An 11,915-nucleotide genomic window follows, 5' to 3' on the forward strand; every position below is an offset into this window, starting at 1 on the left:
ATCTGCTTCAAATATAGAGCTGAAAACCACCAAGGTGGAAAAAGTGTATGTGGCTTAAAACTAGATAAAAGTCAATGTTGAGCTTCTGTCAGACAAACACACTGACACATGATCATAGAGGATATGATGTCACTGACAGGCGACCAATGAAACGGAGCGGTACCATGATTAAAATCACAGATTTCTCTGGTTTGAGAATTAATGGAAACATTTAGGAAAATGTAACAACACAACTCAACAAAATATAGACCATAGGTCTAGTTGTTTTTGGACATGTTAGAGTGTAACTTTAAATGTTGTTAGTGTTGTTCCACCTGGCCACCACTAGAGGTGAGTAACGCACACGAAGAAGAAACACCACCACATTTATAGTTGAAACATTTTTATTTTATGAAAATATTCACCAATGGCACTTAATTTACTCTAGTAAAATCAACTTTAAAACGTTTTGAAAAGTGGTCCAGGAATGTGGACCTTGGAAATAAATAAATTACAGCAGATACTCAGCACTTCCAAGACATTTGTAATTTTATTCATTAAGTTGTTACTTTTCCTGGCACTTCTGACAGTGTGGTTGTCCATCAGAGATAACTCACATTAATACATCTGACATGCCTACAGCCAAATCAGATGACATGTTCCAGTTTTCTGTGCACATCAAATCCTGTTGTGAGTTTCCTGACTTTCTCTTTTCTTGAAGTTCTTTTCAAAACAAACTGTACTGAACAACTGGCCAGTATTGAAGCACGTTTCTGCCTGGAAAATAGAAACTAAATAAATCACATTTAAGGAAAGACAAAACTAAAAATCTCATGGTAAATCAACATTATGAGGTGAAAAGAATCAAAACAGAGATTCATTATACAAGTTATGACAAACTTGAAATTAACACTACTATAATTATGAACAATCCAATGTGTAAATTTTGACATGCCTTAGTAGCCAGTTTATTAGGCACACCAATATAAAACTAATGCAGTCTAATACTACAGTCTTGTCCTTGTACTGCAAGGACACTATATTAGACTGCATTATTTTAACTGAGTGTGGTTGTTCTTGACTGACTGAGTAAATATCTAAATTCTGACTTGGTCTAAGTTTGAGACATATCTCCAAAGTCTGACTTCACACGAGTTTTGGTGTTGTTCATTTTCCTCTCTTTTCTTAGTGGGAATAGGCTGATAAGTCTTATGCACCAACTATGTGCAGTTGTTTTTATTAGTGTTACTTAAGCTTCTTTCAGTTTTCTGGCTTAACATTTTGTGACTCCACATAGCATGGTATATCCTTCTGCTTTAAGTAGCTCCAAGAATGAACTTCAACCCCTCAGGGAGTCTGATGTAAAGGGTGAGTCTGAACTTAGTTTGCCCTGAGACAGGTCAGCTTGGATGCATGGACATTTAGTGCTGCCTAAACAGCTCACATAAAATCATTTGCTTTGACCTATGAACCTTTCTCTCTCAACACAAGAAGACAACATGGGAAATGTCTGTACAGTCAGATGAGAAGGTAGATGTTACAGTGCCTACAATTAGCACACAGGCTCCCAGACTGATGAAGATGCTAATTGGTTTCACACATAAAAGAAAAATATCCAGACTTAAGTTGTGTGCTGCTGTAAAAGACCCAGAGAACACACGCTCAAAGAGCTGCATTACACAACCATAAAAAACTGTACAGCATGACAGAAAGGCCAAGGGCTTAACAACACTTCATTTCAAACTAGGCTCATTAGTTTGTGCATCAGCTTCAGACGCTTCAATCACCAAGTCTTAGTAAGAACAAAAACACACTTTCATTTACTGCCCCTCAACTGACTGAGCACTTCCCAACAGTTGTACACACACTGAGCTTCCCACAGCTTTAAAGAAACTCAATTTCACTGGAATTGCAAAATTAGAAATTAGTGGTTTGGTGTGGCAGGACATTTTCTCATCTCCAGGCTCCGAAATCTTTTACAAGAAGAAAAGTATCTTGGTGGGCTCTGTCCAGAGGCATCTCCTGTCCCATTGTTGGTCCCAGTGGTAGTGAACTTGCGTCTTTGCAATGTGAGAGTGTTGTCATCTTTTAATCATGGCCTTTCTTGGTTTTAAACTCCAGCCAAAAATTCTACATTCTAGATGGATTTTGATTTGATGCGTATTTACATGCACTATGAAACTATCCTTTCAAATTGAATTTACTGTTGGACGGAAGTGTAGACAGTGAAGTACAGGCCACACATCAAGAATTCAAGCCATCTGTGCTTTTTCTTTGAGCAGATCATGATTTGATTTGCACGAGTTAAACGGGCTACCAACCCTCGTCAAACATAACATAAAAACTGGCCCACTAGTCTCCAGCTAACCTTTCAAATGCCAGATGACACTTCAAGAGGTGATGTTGAGATACGCTCTATGACAGTATGGGATCATTATGGCAAAATGAAGAAGAACATTTCCAATGGGAATGTCATGTGCAAACACTCAGAATCTGCACCAGAATCACAAGAAACCTCTGCTCCACAGATTCTACCTGGATTGCTGCCATGTGTCTTGTTTCTCTTCCGCTAATAGTCGGGTAGATTAGAAGGTAGAAGGTAGATTCTTGACTGGGTGAAGCTGGCAACTGCCCAAGGGCCCCAGACCCTGAAAAGCTCCAGGTGCTTTACATGGCAGTTACTGTGTTTACTGGATTACTGCATATCTGTTTAAAAACACTAAAATTAAATATTAAATCAAAATTGTAGTAAATTCACTATCAAAGTGACCAACAATAAATAATACATCTCTGGTGAGTGTGTCAGAAGCCAGTTTTCAATCATTACTAAGTAATGACTCACACAGAAACAAATACATGTAGAGTTTATCTATGTCTGTATATGCAGGTTGTAAATTCATATCTGATACAAAAGCGACTAAAAGCCGTCACCGAAGGGAGACCGTGGGAATATAATGAGCCCAAAAAACTACAGGGGATGACACTCTGTTGAACCGCCGTTTTCACATTTAGTGCAGAAAAATAAAAGAGCAATTCATATTTGGTCATAAAGATTCAAAAAGCTACAAAGACCTGGAAATAATTTAAAATATATACAAATCAGCTCAGTCTCACAAAATAGCACACCTGTAAAATACACCATCAGTCAAAGAGAGAAGATCAAAAGCTCCTCTCAATTTTGGGTTTGTTAGAAATCGGAGCATCCTGCTGCCACGTGTTCAAACCTCTGATCAATTCACTCTAAACTTACTAACAAACCAAGATGAGCTGAGGAGACATTCTTTAGTCTGCATTTACAAAAATGTGCCCTACAACTGAGATCTATAAAACCCTCTTCACTTATATGTCTGTCTAAAATAGGTTAGCTGAAAGCTAGAAGGAAACATGTAGTTGCTAATTTGGAATTGACAGTAACACACAGGCACTAAGACTTGAAGTGATTTGAAAAACAAAAAGAGCAAAGAGAGATAAAGATAAACACCACTTTGGAGTTTGGAAAATAGAAATTAAGGCCTCAAGGAAAAAAGCCAGAATCTTGCATATAACTGTTATCTTCCTGTCAGCCTGCCAGTTCTTCTGCCTCTGCAGTCACTGCATGGAGTCAAACTGTCAGTGGAAGGAAGACAGACAGACAGACAGACAGACAGACAGACAGACAGACAGACAGACAGACAGACAGACACATACATGCACACACACGCACTCACGCAGCCCCTGAGAGAGGTAAGTGTCATCCTGATGCTAACCTGTACCCCAGCAGCAGGGGAGAACAGCCTCTTGCTGCTTCACATACAGGAGTAACTGCAAACTCAATGAGTCATTACTTACTGATTATTTTACATTTTTAAATAAACAGCTTCAGCTCTTATGTAGTGTGTGTTTGCCCTGTGATGTGAGTGCAGTATGCAGCTGTCCTACAGTGGACATCATACAGATGGCTCAACAGCTAGCCAGAAGTCTTAGTGCTGCCTAACACACACCTTCAGTTCACACACTGCTTTTTCTCTCAAAGTGGAATAAAATCCGCTCTGGTCCTGGTCCTGGTCCTGGTCCTGGTCTTGGTCCATCAGTAGTAAATGACATCATGTCCCAGGTCTGGCTGGTTTAGATGCGGCCCAGGATCTGCCAGCATCCAGTCTTGTATCATTAGAAGTCAGGTCCCGTCATGAGACAGTGTGACTGGTGTCAGACTGACCCAGCAGCATCAGGTGCAGCCAGACGGGCCTCAGCTCTGCTAAAGGGTGGCGAGGACCCTGAGGAAGGAGATGATGAGGACACAAAACGACTGTCCGACCCCGAAGACAAGTGCCTCCAAAGACATCATCCTCTTCCCTGCTGCTTTGTACACACCTGCTATGGCTGCACCTTAAGGACATAAGAAAACAATACAGAAGAGCTGAACATCTTTATTGTTGAATTTCACCTGGTTTCTGATAAGTTAGCAATGTTTTTAAGCCATGAACTATTTTCCATCAAATTCAAGGAAAATGGAACTGAATTTAAAAAAAAAAAAAAAAAAAAGGATAAATAGGTCATTAAAACAATTGTGACACAATCACTAATGTATGATAGTCAAGATTTGTCCCAGGCGTATCATACTGGAGTATTGATTAAAATAAATCTGATCAAATGCTGGTCCTTTCTTTAATATTTAATTTAATGAGTGGAAGAGACTTCACTGACACACTGCTAATTTAAGATAATCAAATTAGTAGTTTTTAAACAGGAACTTCAGTATTTGGATTAAATAGCTCTTGTACCAAATTTAGCGGCTACACCTGTTATTTTAGTACAACTGCTCAACATTCATCATTCAAACATTATTTTATTATTATTATTATGTTTAATGAGCATCTTATGCACAAAAACTTCTTTCAGGATGAAGTGATTTTTATGACCTAAAAATACTGTGTTTTCTTAAGGATATATGTGCCAGATCCGATCTGCCTTGGTATGAGCAGGACTTAGACTTGGATCTGGAAGAGGCCAAAAAAAAAACTTGAGGATATCTGAAACATAATCCAGGCAGAAATAAACACATATTACTTACTGGTGAGGACCCCCCCACAAACTGGTCCCATGATGCCCATGAGGAGGATGGCAATGGGCATAAATCGGGCCATCTTGTGCTGACGCAGCGTGGCGAGGGAGAGCAGAGCTGCAGGCAGGTGGAAGACCAGAGAGGAGACCGCAGCCCACAGAAACACTCCATACCACATCTCTGGACAAACATACAATCACAGAGTCACACATCACTTCATGACAACAGTACAAATCATGTACAGTTTCACAGGCGCTGGGGCCTTTTAATCAGATCATTCAATTATTCATTGATGTGATGTGAGCTCTCTGCATCTCCTCTATAGATAACACAAGTTCAGCAACTGTAGGAGAGCCTGAATAAATTTGTGGATACATAAAGAATGCATATGATGCCATAGAGTATGAAAATGATTTATTATATGCTGTGGTTTTCACCATCACCACATCTAAATTCAGTTGAACACCTACTTAAGATTTTGGACCAACATGCGAGACACTGCTCTCAACCTCCATCATCAAAACACCAAAAGGGGACTATCTTCAGGAAGAATGTTGTTCACACCTCCAGGATTTTAACACATGGAGAATCTGAAAGGTTGTGGTGGAACTAAGCTGGAGACTCAAGTTCCAGGTTAAGACCAATCCCAAACTTTTACCTTTGAGTCCTAGACTAGCCCTGATGTGTTAATCACAGGAATGATCGTTTCAAAATGTTCACACCAACACAGTAGAAGTTAGTACATTACATTAATGCTTTACACTATGTGCTCATATTACTCTCCCAAACCATAGCCCATGGTAATACATGACTAAGTCGTGACAACTACTCCACACCTGTTAGAGCCACTGAACAGTGCAGGCTTTGTACCAGCAGTGTTACTGTAATGAATTATATTCTCGCTTGTTCATGCTATTGTCTCCTTGTGTGCTGCTAGAGTATCTATAAAACCTCAACACACAAAAACGTTAAACTGTGTCACTCTCTTCCACTGATGCGATTACCACACACTTCTAAACTAAATGAAAGAAAAGCTTTAGACAGAAGCTTTAGAATTTACTTGTTGCTAATTCAATACAAGCTATGGACAGCCACACGTCCTCACCTCAGCTTTCCTACAGTATACGCCGACAATAGCTCAGTAAAATGCAATGAAATCTTACGTAACGTGAATACACACCCTTTGACCATGTTTCATATTGTTTATTGAAATAACACCACACGTTTGTTAACCATCGCTTGGTAAGTCCGATTATTGTTAGAACAGTGAGATTGAGGATGAAGTTAGCTAGCTGAACAAAGCTAACGTGTACAAACAAGCGTAAAACAACTAGCCTACAGAGATACATATTCACAGGAATTGAGCAAATTTCAACATTTAAAAAGAAGACACGTAAGACATTCCTCCCCACAATACGACATTTCGGCCAAGTATTTCAGCAGTGATACATAGCCCGTGTAGCTAACAAGCTACCAAACATTAGCCCACCTGAGAAGTCGCTGAGATATGTGTCGTTGCCTCGCTGTGTGCCATTTTTTCTCGGCACTAAATTCAAACCGAGTATTTGTTGGACAAAGCCTATCTCGCTATACCTGTCCTGCATTTCTCACACTGATGCTGGACAGTGCATGAGTGAATGATATCCAGCAGACGAGGAAAACCATGAGACACGGACGCTTAGGGATTTTCCAGTACTTGATCTCGACGCAACACTAGCTAGCACCCGGCTAACAGTCAACACAACTTCTTTTGACGTCACATTTGATTATGGCCCCGACTCTTGTCTGTCAGGCTGGATCGCATCGGGCTCCCCTAATAAGCTCCAACCAGAGCAAATATAAGGCAGGGACCGTAGAGCTGCAGAGTTAACGCTGTTTAATTAAGAATAGCGCACATTAACGATAGAGGTCAAGTTATTAGAATGTCCCCTAAAGGTGGAAACGTGGCGGGTGCATCTGTAAAGCCGCCTAGTCTGAACCCAGGGAACATTCGGATCAATCTCTGCATGCAGGTGAAACACAGTGCACCCTGAGTGACACACGAAAGGTCATTATTAACCTGAGTGCAAATCTCCATTCTTAGAATTTGTAATTTCAAGTTTACGAACAAAAAATATTTGTTTCACTCACTACTTACAGAATGGCTTCAAATTTTAATATTTGTTATTTTATGTCTTTGTGAGGATTTTGTGGTTAAACCGCAGAAATAGATAAGTCAGTATAATAATGCCCAACTGGACCCACCAGTGCACATGCTGCAAGGTGCAAGTGATTACATTGAGTTTTGAATTTTGAAAGAGTGCAGTGGCTTTAAGATCTTCACATTTTGGCGCAAAGAAGGATTAATGTCAAGGAACCATTGTACTTCTTACAGGGAATATATAAAATGTACCTTGCTTTCATTGTTGCTTTTAAAGGGGCCTGATAAACTGATTTTCACATGTTGATTTAAGACAACCATTTTCCATTAATTTATTGCTGAGACTTGAAAACTTGATTTGTCTGCGATTGTTCTTGTCAGTTATACCATTGTTGTGGTGATGCAAAATATTCAGATCAATCAGAATTCATAATCAAAATGCATAATCAAAATGCTTCAGTCAATAGCATTACGAAGTACAGGTAACTTTTAGAACAGCGGTTGGGCTGACAAATCATTAGCCAAACAGCACAATTTCAGTGAAAAGATGTAATTATAACTAATATATTAATTATGTCTTTAAATGTTTTAAAACAAAATGATCTATAAAATCAGTTTTTTTCCTTTTCGTCTTAAAGCCTATCATTGTGGTAAGCCAATGATAGGAAGACAAGTGACTACCCAACCATTGAACAAAAAAAGAAAAATCGAGCTTCTGCTGCTTTCAGTTTAATCCTGAATGTTCAATTGTTATCATTAAAATGAACACTGGTGTTTTCCTTTAAGTTGGTAGAATGACAACCGAAGAACTTTGTGCCCCTTTTACACAGCCTGTTCAAGGCGGGAATGTTACGCCTTTACTCCACCTCACCATTTTGTTTAAAAGGTGTGTACACAGAGTGGATGTGGGCATTGCTGCTCTGCCTTTATACCGGTAGTGGAGGCAGTCACAGAACCGGGTTGACGTGCAGGAAAGATGCCAATCGTTGTGTTATACGTCACACCTCTGATTCCGAATCACCAGATCACAGTGTTTGATGATAGTACACGCTCTACCAGGTGAGCCACTGTGTTCACTCAGGTTGGTGTTGAAACAGTTTCTCATTCCTCCTCAGTAGTGCTGTGACTAAACAACATGTGCAAGTCTATACCTTAGCATTCAGCAGTACTTGTACAACATGTGTGTGTCTATGCTTTAACACTGCATCCAATTGACCAGCCCTGGTCATTTGGGACTGGGAGGGCCTCACACCTGGTCCTTGTACGAGGCTCTGTCAACTGTTGGCATTAACTGTAGGCCCCATGGCCTGGGTGCTTTGGCTTGGGACAGCCTCACACCGTTGGCTCCAGGCCGCTAGCCCTTGCTGTTTGTAACTGGGAGGGCATTACACCTGGTCACTATATTAACTTTTCTCAACCCCTGGTCCTGGCTCCAGGCCCCCAGCTCTGGCCTGCTTGGGATGGAAACTATTTAGACACCACCCTGATGTGAGCAAAACATTAGGCCTGATGAGATTCAGTGATGAAAACTCCACGGTGTGCTCTGTGGGTTAACCATAGTTTCTTGCTGATTTTCATCTAAAGGATAATTTTCCAATCAAAATCCCAGACACAGACACAAAAACTAAACAAAAACAATGTAGGACTGTGTTTCACTAGTTTTTGTATTTTGTCTGACCAGTGTGTAAATCTAATGTCAGCTTTAATAACATTTCTTTGGTTCCATACCTGGAAAAGAGAGCGACTCATCATTTAAAGCCTGTCTTTGTATTGACCTTACAGACAAGGGGCAAGGGGAGGCTGTGCTGTTGGGAGTCTGGCTTTGAGATGATGTTTTCTGGTCCAACGGTGACTGAGAGCTTCCTTGTGTGTGAAACAGGATGTGACTTCATGCAGCAAAAGTGAAAGTAAGACACGGGGAAACAGGGACAACAGGTTTCAGTGTACAGAAAAACGAAGCACACCAGACAAACTATCACTGAGGAATAAGAGACTCTCTGTGATGTCGGGACGCGGGACGAGAGGGTCTCTCTGCGACTCTCTACCACACAGGTAAGATTAAAGAAGAAGAGCTGAGCACTTTCATTCTCCTTCACCTTCAGACTGTTCCTGCAGCGAGGAAGAGACCGCACAGGCTTTCCTTCTGTTTCCACTTATCATTTAGGTCAGTCTTCTCAGAAAGTATGTGTGGATAATAGCTTCGTTAATAAACGTGCCGCCAGTGTTGCGGTGAAGCTCAGCTGATCCGCAATATTAGTTTGAGCTACGTCTCAAGTTGTAATTTACTTCCTGTTGCCTTCCTACTGCCCAGCAGTATATAAAGCAGTGGTGATTGCTCTAAGACTGCAAGGGAAGCTCAGCTTCCCCTAAAATGTCAACAAAATAAGAGGTCAAATATGTGCTGTTGTGTGAACATTTCATTGACTAAATATGCGCTAGAACACGTTTATCTTTTGTTCAGAATCAGCTACTTATCACAGGTAACCGACACGACTTCTCCTCATTCATCCCGCAGCGCCACAGAGCTTTACACAGTGTAGACGCCGAGCGTCTCCTGACTTCACTGGGGAAGCAGAGAGTGGGTTGTTCCACTGTAGCAAAACTAGACGCTCATTGGATAAATGCTGTGCTTTGTCCCGCCCATCGGACGCTCAGCGTCTCTGGGGGTCTATGGGGCAGTGGGCTGGCCCGGACACTCGGCTTCTGCATGATGATTGGATGATCTGTCTGAGGCTGAGTCCCTTTTTGATTGACAGCGAAATGAGCGAATCAGCGATCTTGAAGTATAAGCATCCACCGGAGCATTTTTCAAGTTTTTTTCAAGTTAATGACTTTATATTATGAAGTCATTAAAATTAGACCCATCTTTACCTTCAGTAATATGCAGTAATTACATTATTCTGAAATGGGTTATTCTGTGTAGTAAGTACCTTCACTTTGGGTACTACAATACTTCTGTAGCTGCTTCTATTTTGTGAATGTTTGGATGCAGGACTTTTGTGTGTAACTAAGTATTTCTATACTGTGATTATGTTACTTTTACTTTCTTAGAATATCTGTGCAGACATCATGGCAGAGCATTAAACTCAGGATGCAGATGGTTTAACCTAAAAAGAAAAATGTAAAATGACCAACATATAGGCCTATGGTTTTATTTGTGACGTCATGTGTAAAGTTGGTAAAAGTTGTGTTTAGGTAACTTTTTATTTTGTGACGTGCTGTATGGGAGTGCCTGTTTTATTTTGAAAGGAACAGCGGAGCGGATGTGATTAACTTGTATTGACATTAACGGAAAAAGTAACTAGCCTTAACTTCCTTGGCAACCGGTTTAAAACTAAATACTAAAAATATGAAATTTTTAGCCTTAATGGATATAATGAAACTGTAATCTGCAGCATACCAGTTAAACGTAGATAGTAAGTGAGTCAGGTGTAATAACATAGGTGACCAGCGGAGGGAGCTATGTATTAGAGAGTGTGGTGCGTTTAGTAAACAGGAACACAGGATGAAGAAGTAACTAGAGGAGTTAGGGTGTTGAAGAGACACGCAGGTAATATAATAAAGTTCGAGCGCAAGCTCATGTTCACAAGAAGATGTTTCTTCATTTAATGATGAACAACACATGGTACCAGGAGTGAATTATTCAACAAGCACCAGTTTCGTTCGAAATGGAGACTTTGAGGCCACCGGAGGGACTGAAGCTGGTGGGAAATGTCGACGGCAGTTGGCGGTCTTTTAAGCAGCGGCACGAGCTGTATATGTCTGCCATCGGACTGGACTCTAAATCCGACACCAGGAAAATAGCGCTGCTACTCACGGTAGCTGGTGCCCAAGCCATAGAAGTCTTCAACACTTTCGACGTTGAGGAAGCTGACGACAGGGATAAGTACGACAAAGTGGTGGAAAAATTCGGTACACATTGTTCTCCGCAGGAAAACACAGTGTATGAATCTCTTTCTCAGATTAAATCGAAGGCAACTGGACTTGTATTTGTCTGTGGAAGACGTTCCGCCTCTTATCCAAGCGGCTTCATCAGTTCTTATGTATTGGTCTCTCTAGTCCGCACTAGTCCGACCGAGAAAGTGGAGTAGGACCCAGGTATTTAACCTCTTGTGGGTGGGTCCACCAAGGTACCTGTGAAAGACAGACACACAGAAGACGAAGACACATGGATTGTATCACTGCCAATAAATGGAGCTCTAGTGGCACTAAGGATTGAAACAGGCGCACAAGCAAACCTGATCAGCATGACAGAAATGAATGCCATGAAAGAAAAGCCCAAAATAATTAGGGAAAGAGTGCCACTGAAAGACTACAACGGAAAGGACATCAAAAGCAGAGGTCAGTGCAGACTCAAAGTCACAGTAAAGAACAAAGACTATAATGTACTGTTTTCCGTTGTTCCTGAGGGCCGTGAGACGCTGCTAGGTGGGATAACCTCAAAGAAACTAAATCTGGTGAGGAGAGTCTACCACATCAACTGCTCAGAAGCAGTAAGCACACAGACAGGCACAGTTGACAACATAGTGCAGCGTTATCAAGATGTTTTCAATGGATTGGGATGCCTACCATACACATACAAAATCCAACTAAAAGAGGATGCAAAACCAGTAATCCATGCACCACGGAGAGTTCCAGCTCCACTTCGGGAGCGCCTCAAAAAGGAACTGGACAGAATGTCTCAGTTAAAGGTCATCACGAAAGTGGAAGAACCAACCGAGTGGGTGAACTCAATGGTCTGTGTGGACAAGAAGA

The 11,915-nt window shown here is 41.0% G+C and overlaps 1 protein-coding gene and 1 long non-coding RNA gene across 2 annotated transcripts in view; one reads left to right on the forward strand and one right to left on the reverse strand.

Annotated features, from left to right (window-relative positions):
* Window positions 1-365: 365 nt before the first annotated feature.
* tmem170a (transmembrane protein 170A) lies at window positions 366-6,766 on the reverse strand. The gene is made up of 3 exons (XM_023397474.2): window positions 6,510-6,766; window positions 5,030-5,200; window positions 366-4,344 (listed from the first exon to the last, which is right to left on the reverse strand). Exons 1-3 carry the CDS (start codon window positions 6,622-6,624, stop codon window positions 4,214-4,216), a joined length of 417 nt encoding a protein of 138 aa, XP_023253242.1. The 5' UTR covers window positions 6,625-6,766; the 3' UTR covers window positions 366-4,213.
* A 2,292-nt stretch (window positions 6,767-9,058) lies between these two features.
* The window catches only part of LOC111647681 (uncharacterized), an 8,392-nt gene continuing 5,535 nt past the window's right edge, over window positions 9,059-11,915 (forward strand). The window contains exon 1 of the long non-coding RNA XR_002760068.2: window positions 9,059-9,212. This is a non-coding gene — a long non-coding RNA (uncharacterized LOC111647681). The remainder of the gene's footprint in view (window positions 9,213-11,915) is intronic.

This window comes from Seriola lalandi, unplaced genomic scaffold (assembly GCF_002814215.2).
Source record: "Seriola lalandi dorsalis isolate HSWRI2012SDOR001 ecotype SW California unplaced genomic scaffold, Sedor1 jcf7180002055008, whole genome shotgun sequence".
Classification (NCBI taxonomy): domain Eukaryota; kingdom Metazoa; phylum Chordata; class Actinopteri; order Carangiformes; family Carangidae; genus Seriola; species Seriola lalandi.

Coding starts and splice junctions, on each gene's coding strand:
- tmem170a (XM_023397474.2), bottom strand. CDS start 6,624: ATGCAGGACAGGTATAGCGAGATAGGCTTTGTCCAACAAATACTCGGT. Junction 5,201..6,509: donor ATATCTCAGCGACTTCTCAG/GTGGGCTAATGT, acceptor ATGTTTGTCCAG/AGATGTGGTATGGAGTGTTT. Junction 4,345..5,029: donor TTGTGGGGGGGTCCTCACCA/GTAAGTAATATG, acceptor TATGTCCTTAAG/GTGCAGCCATAGCAGGTGTG.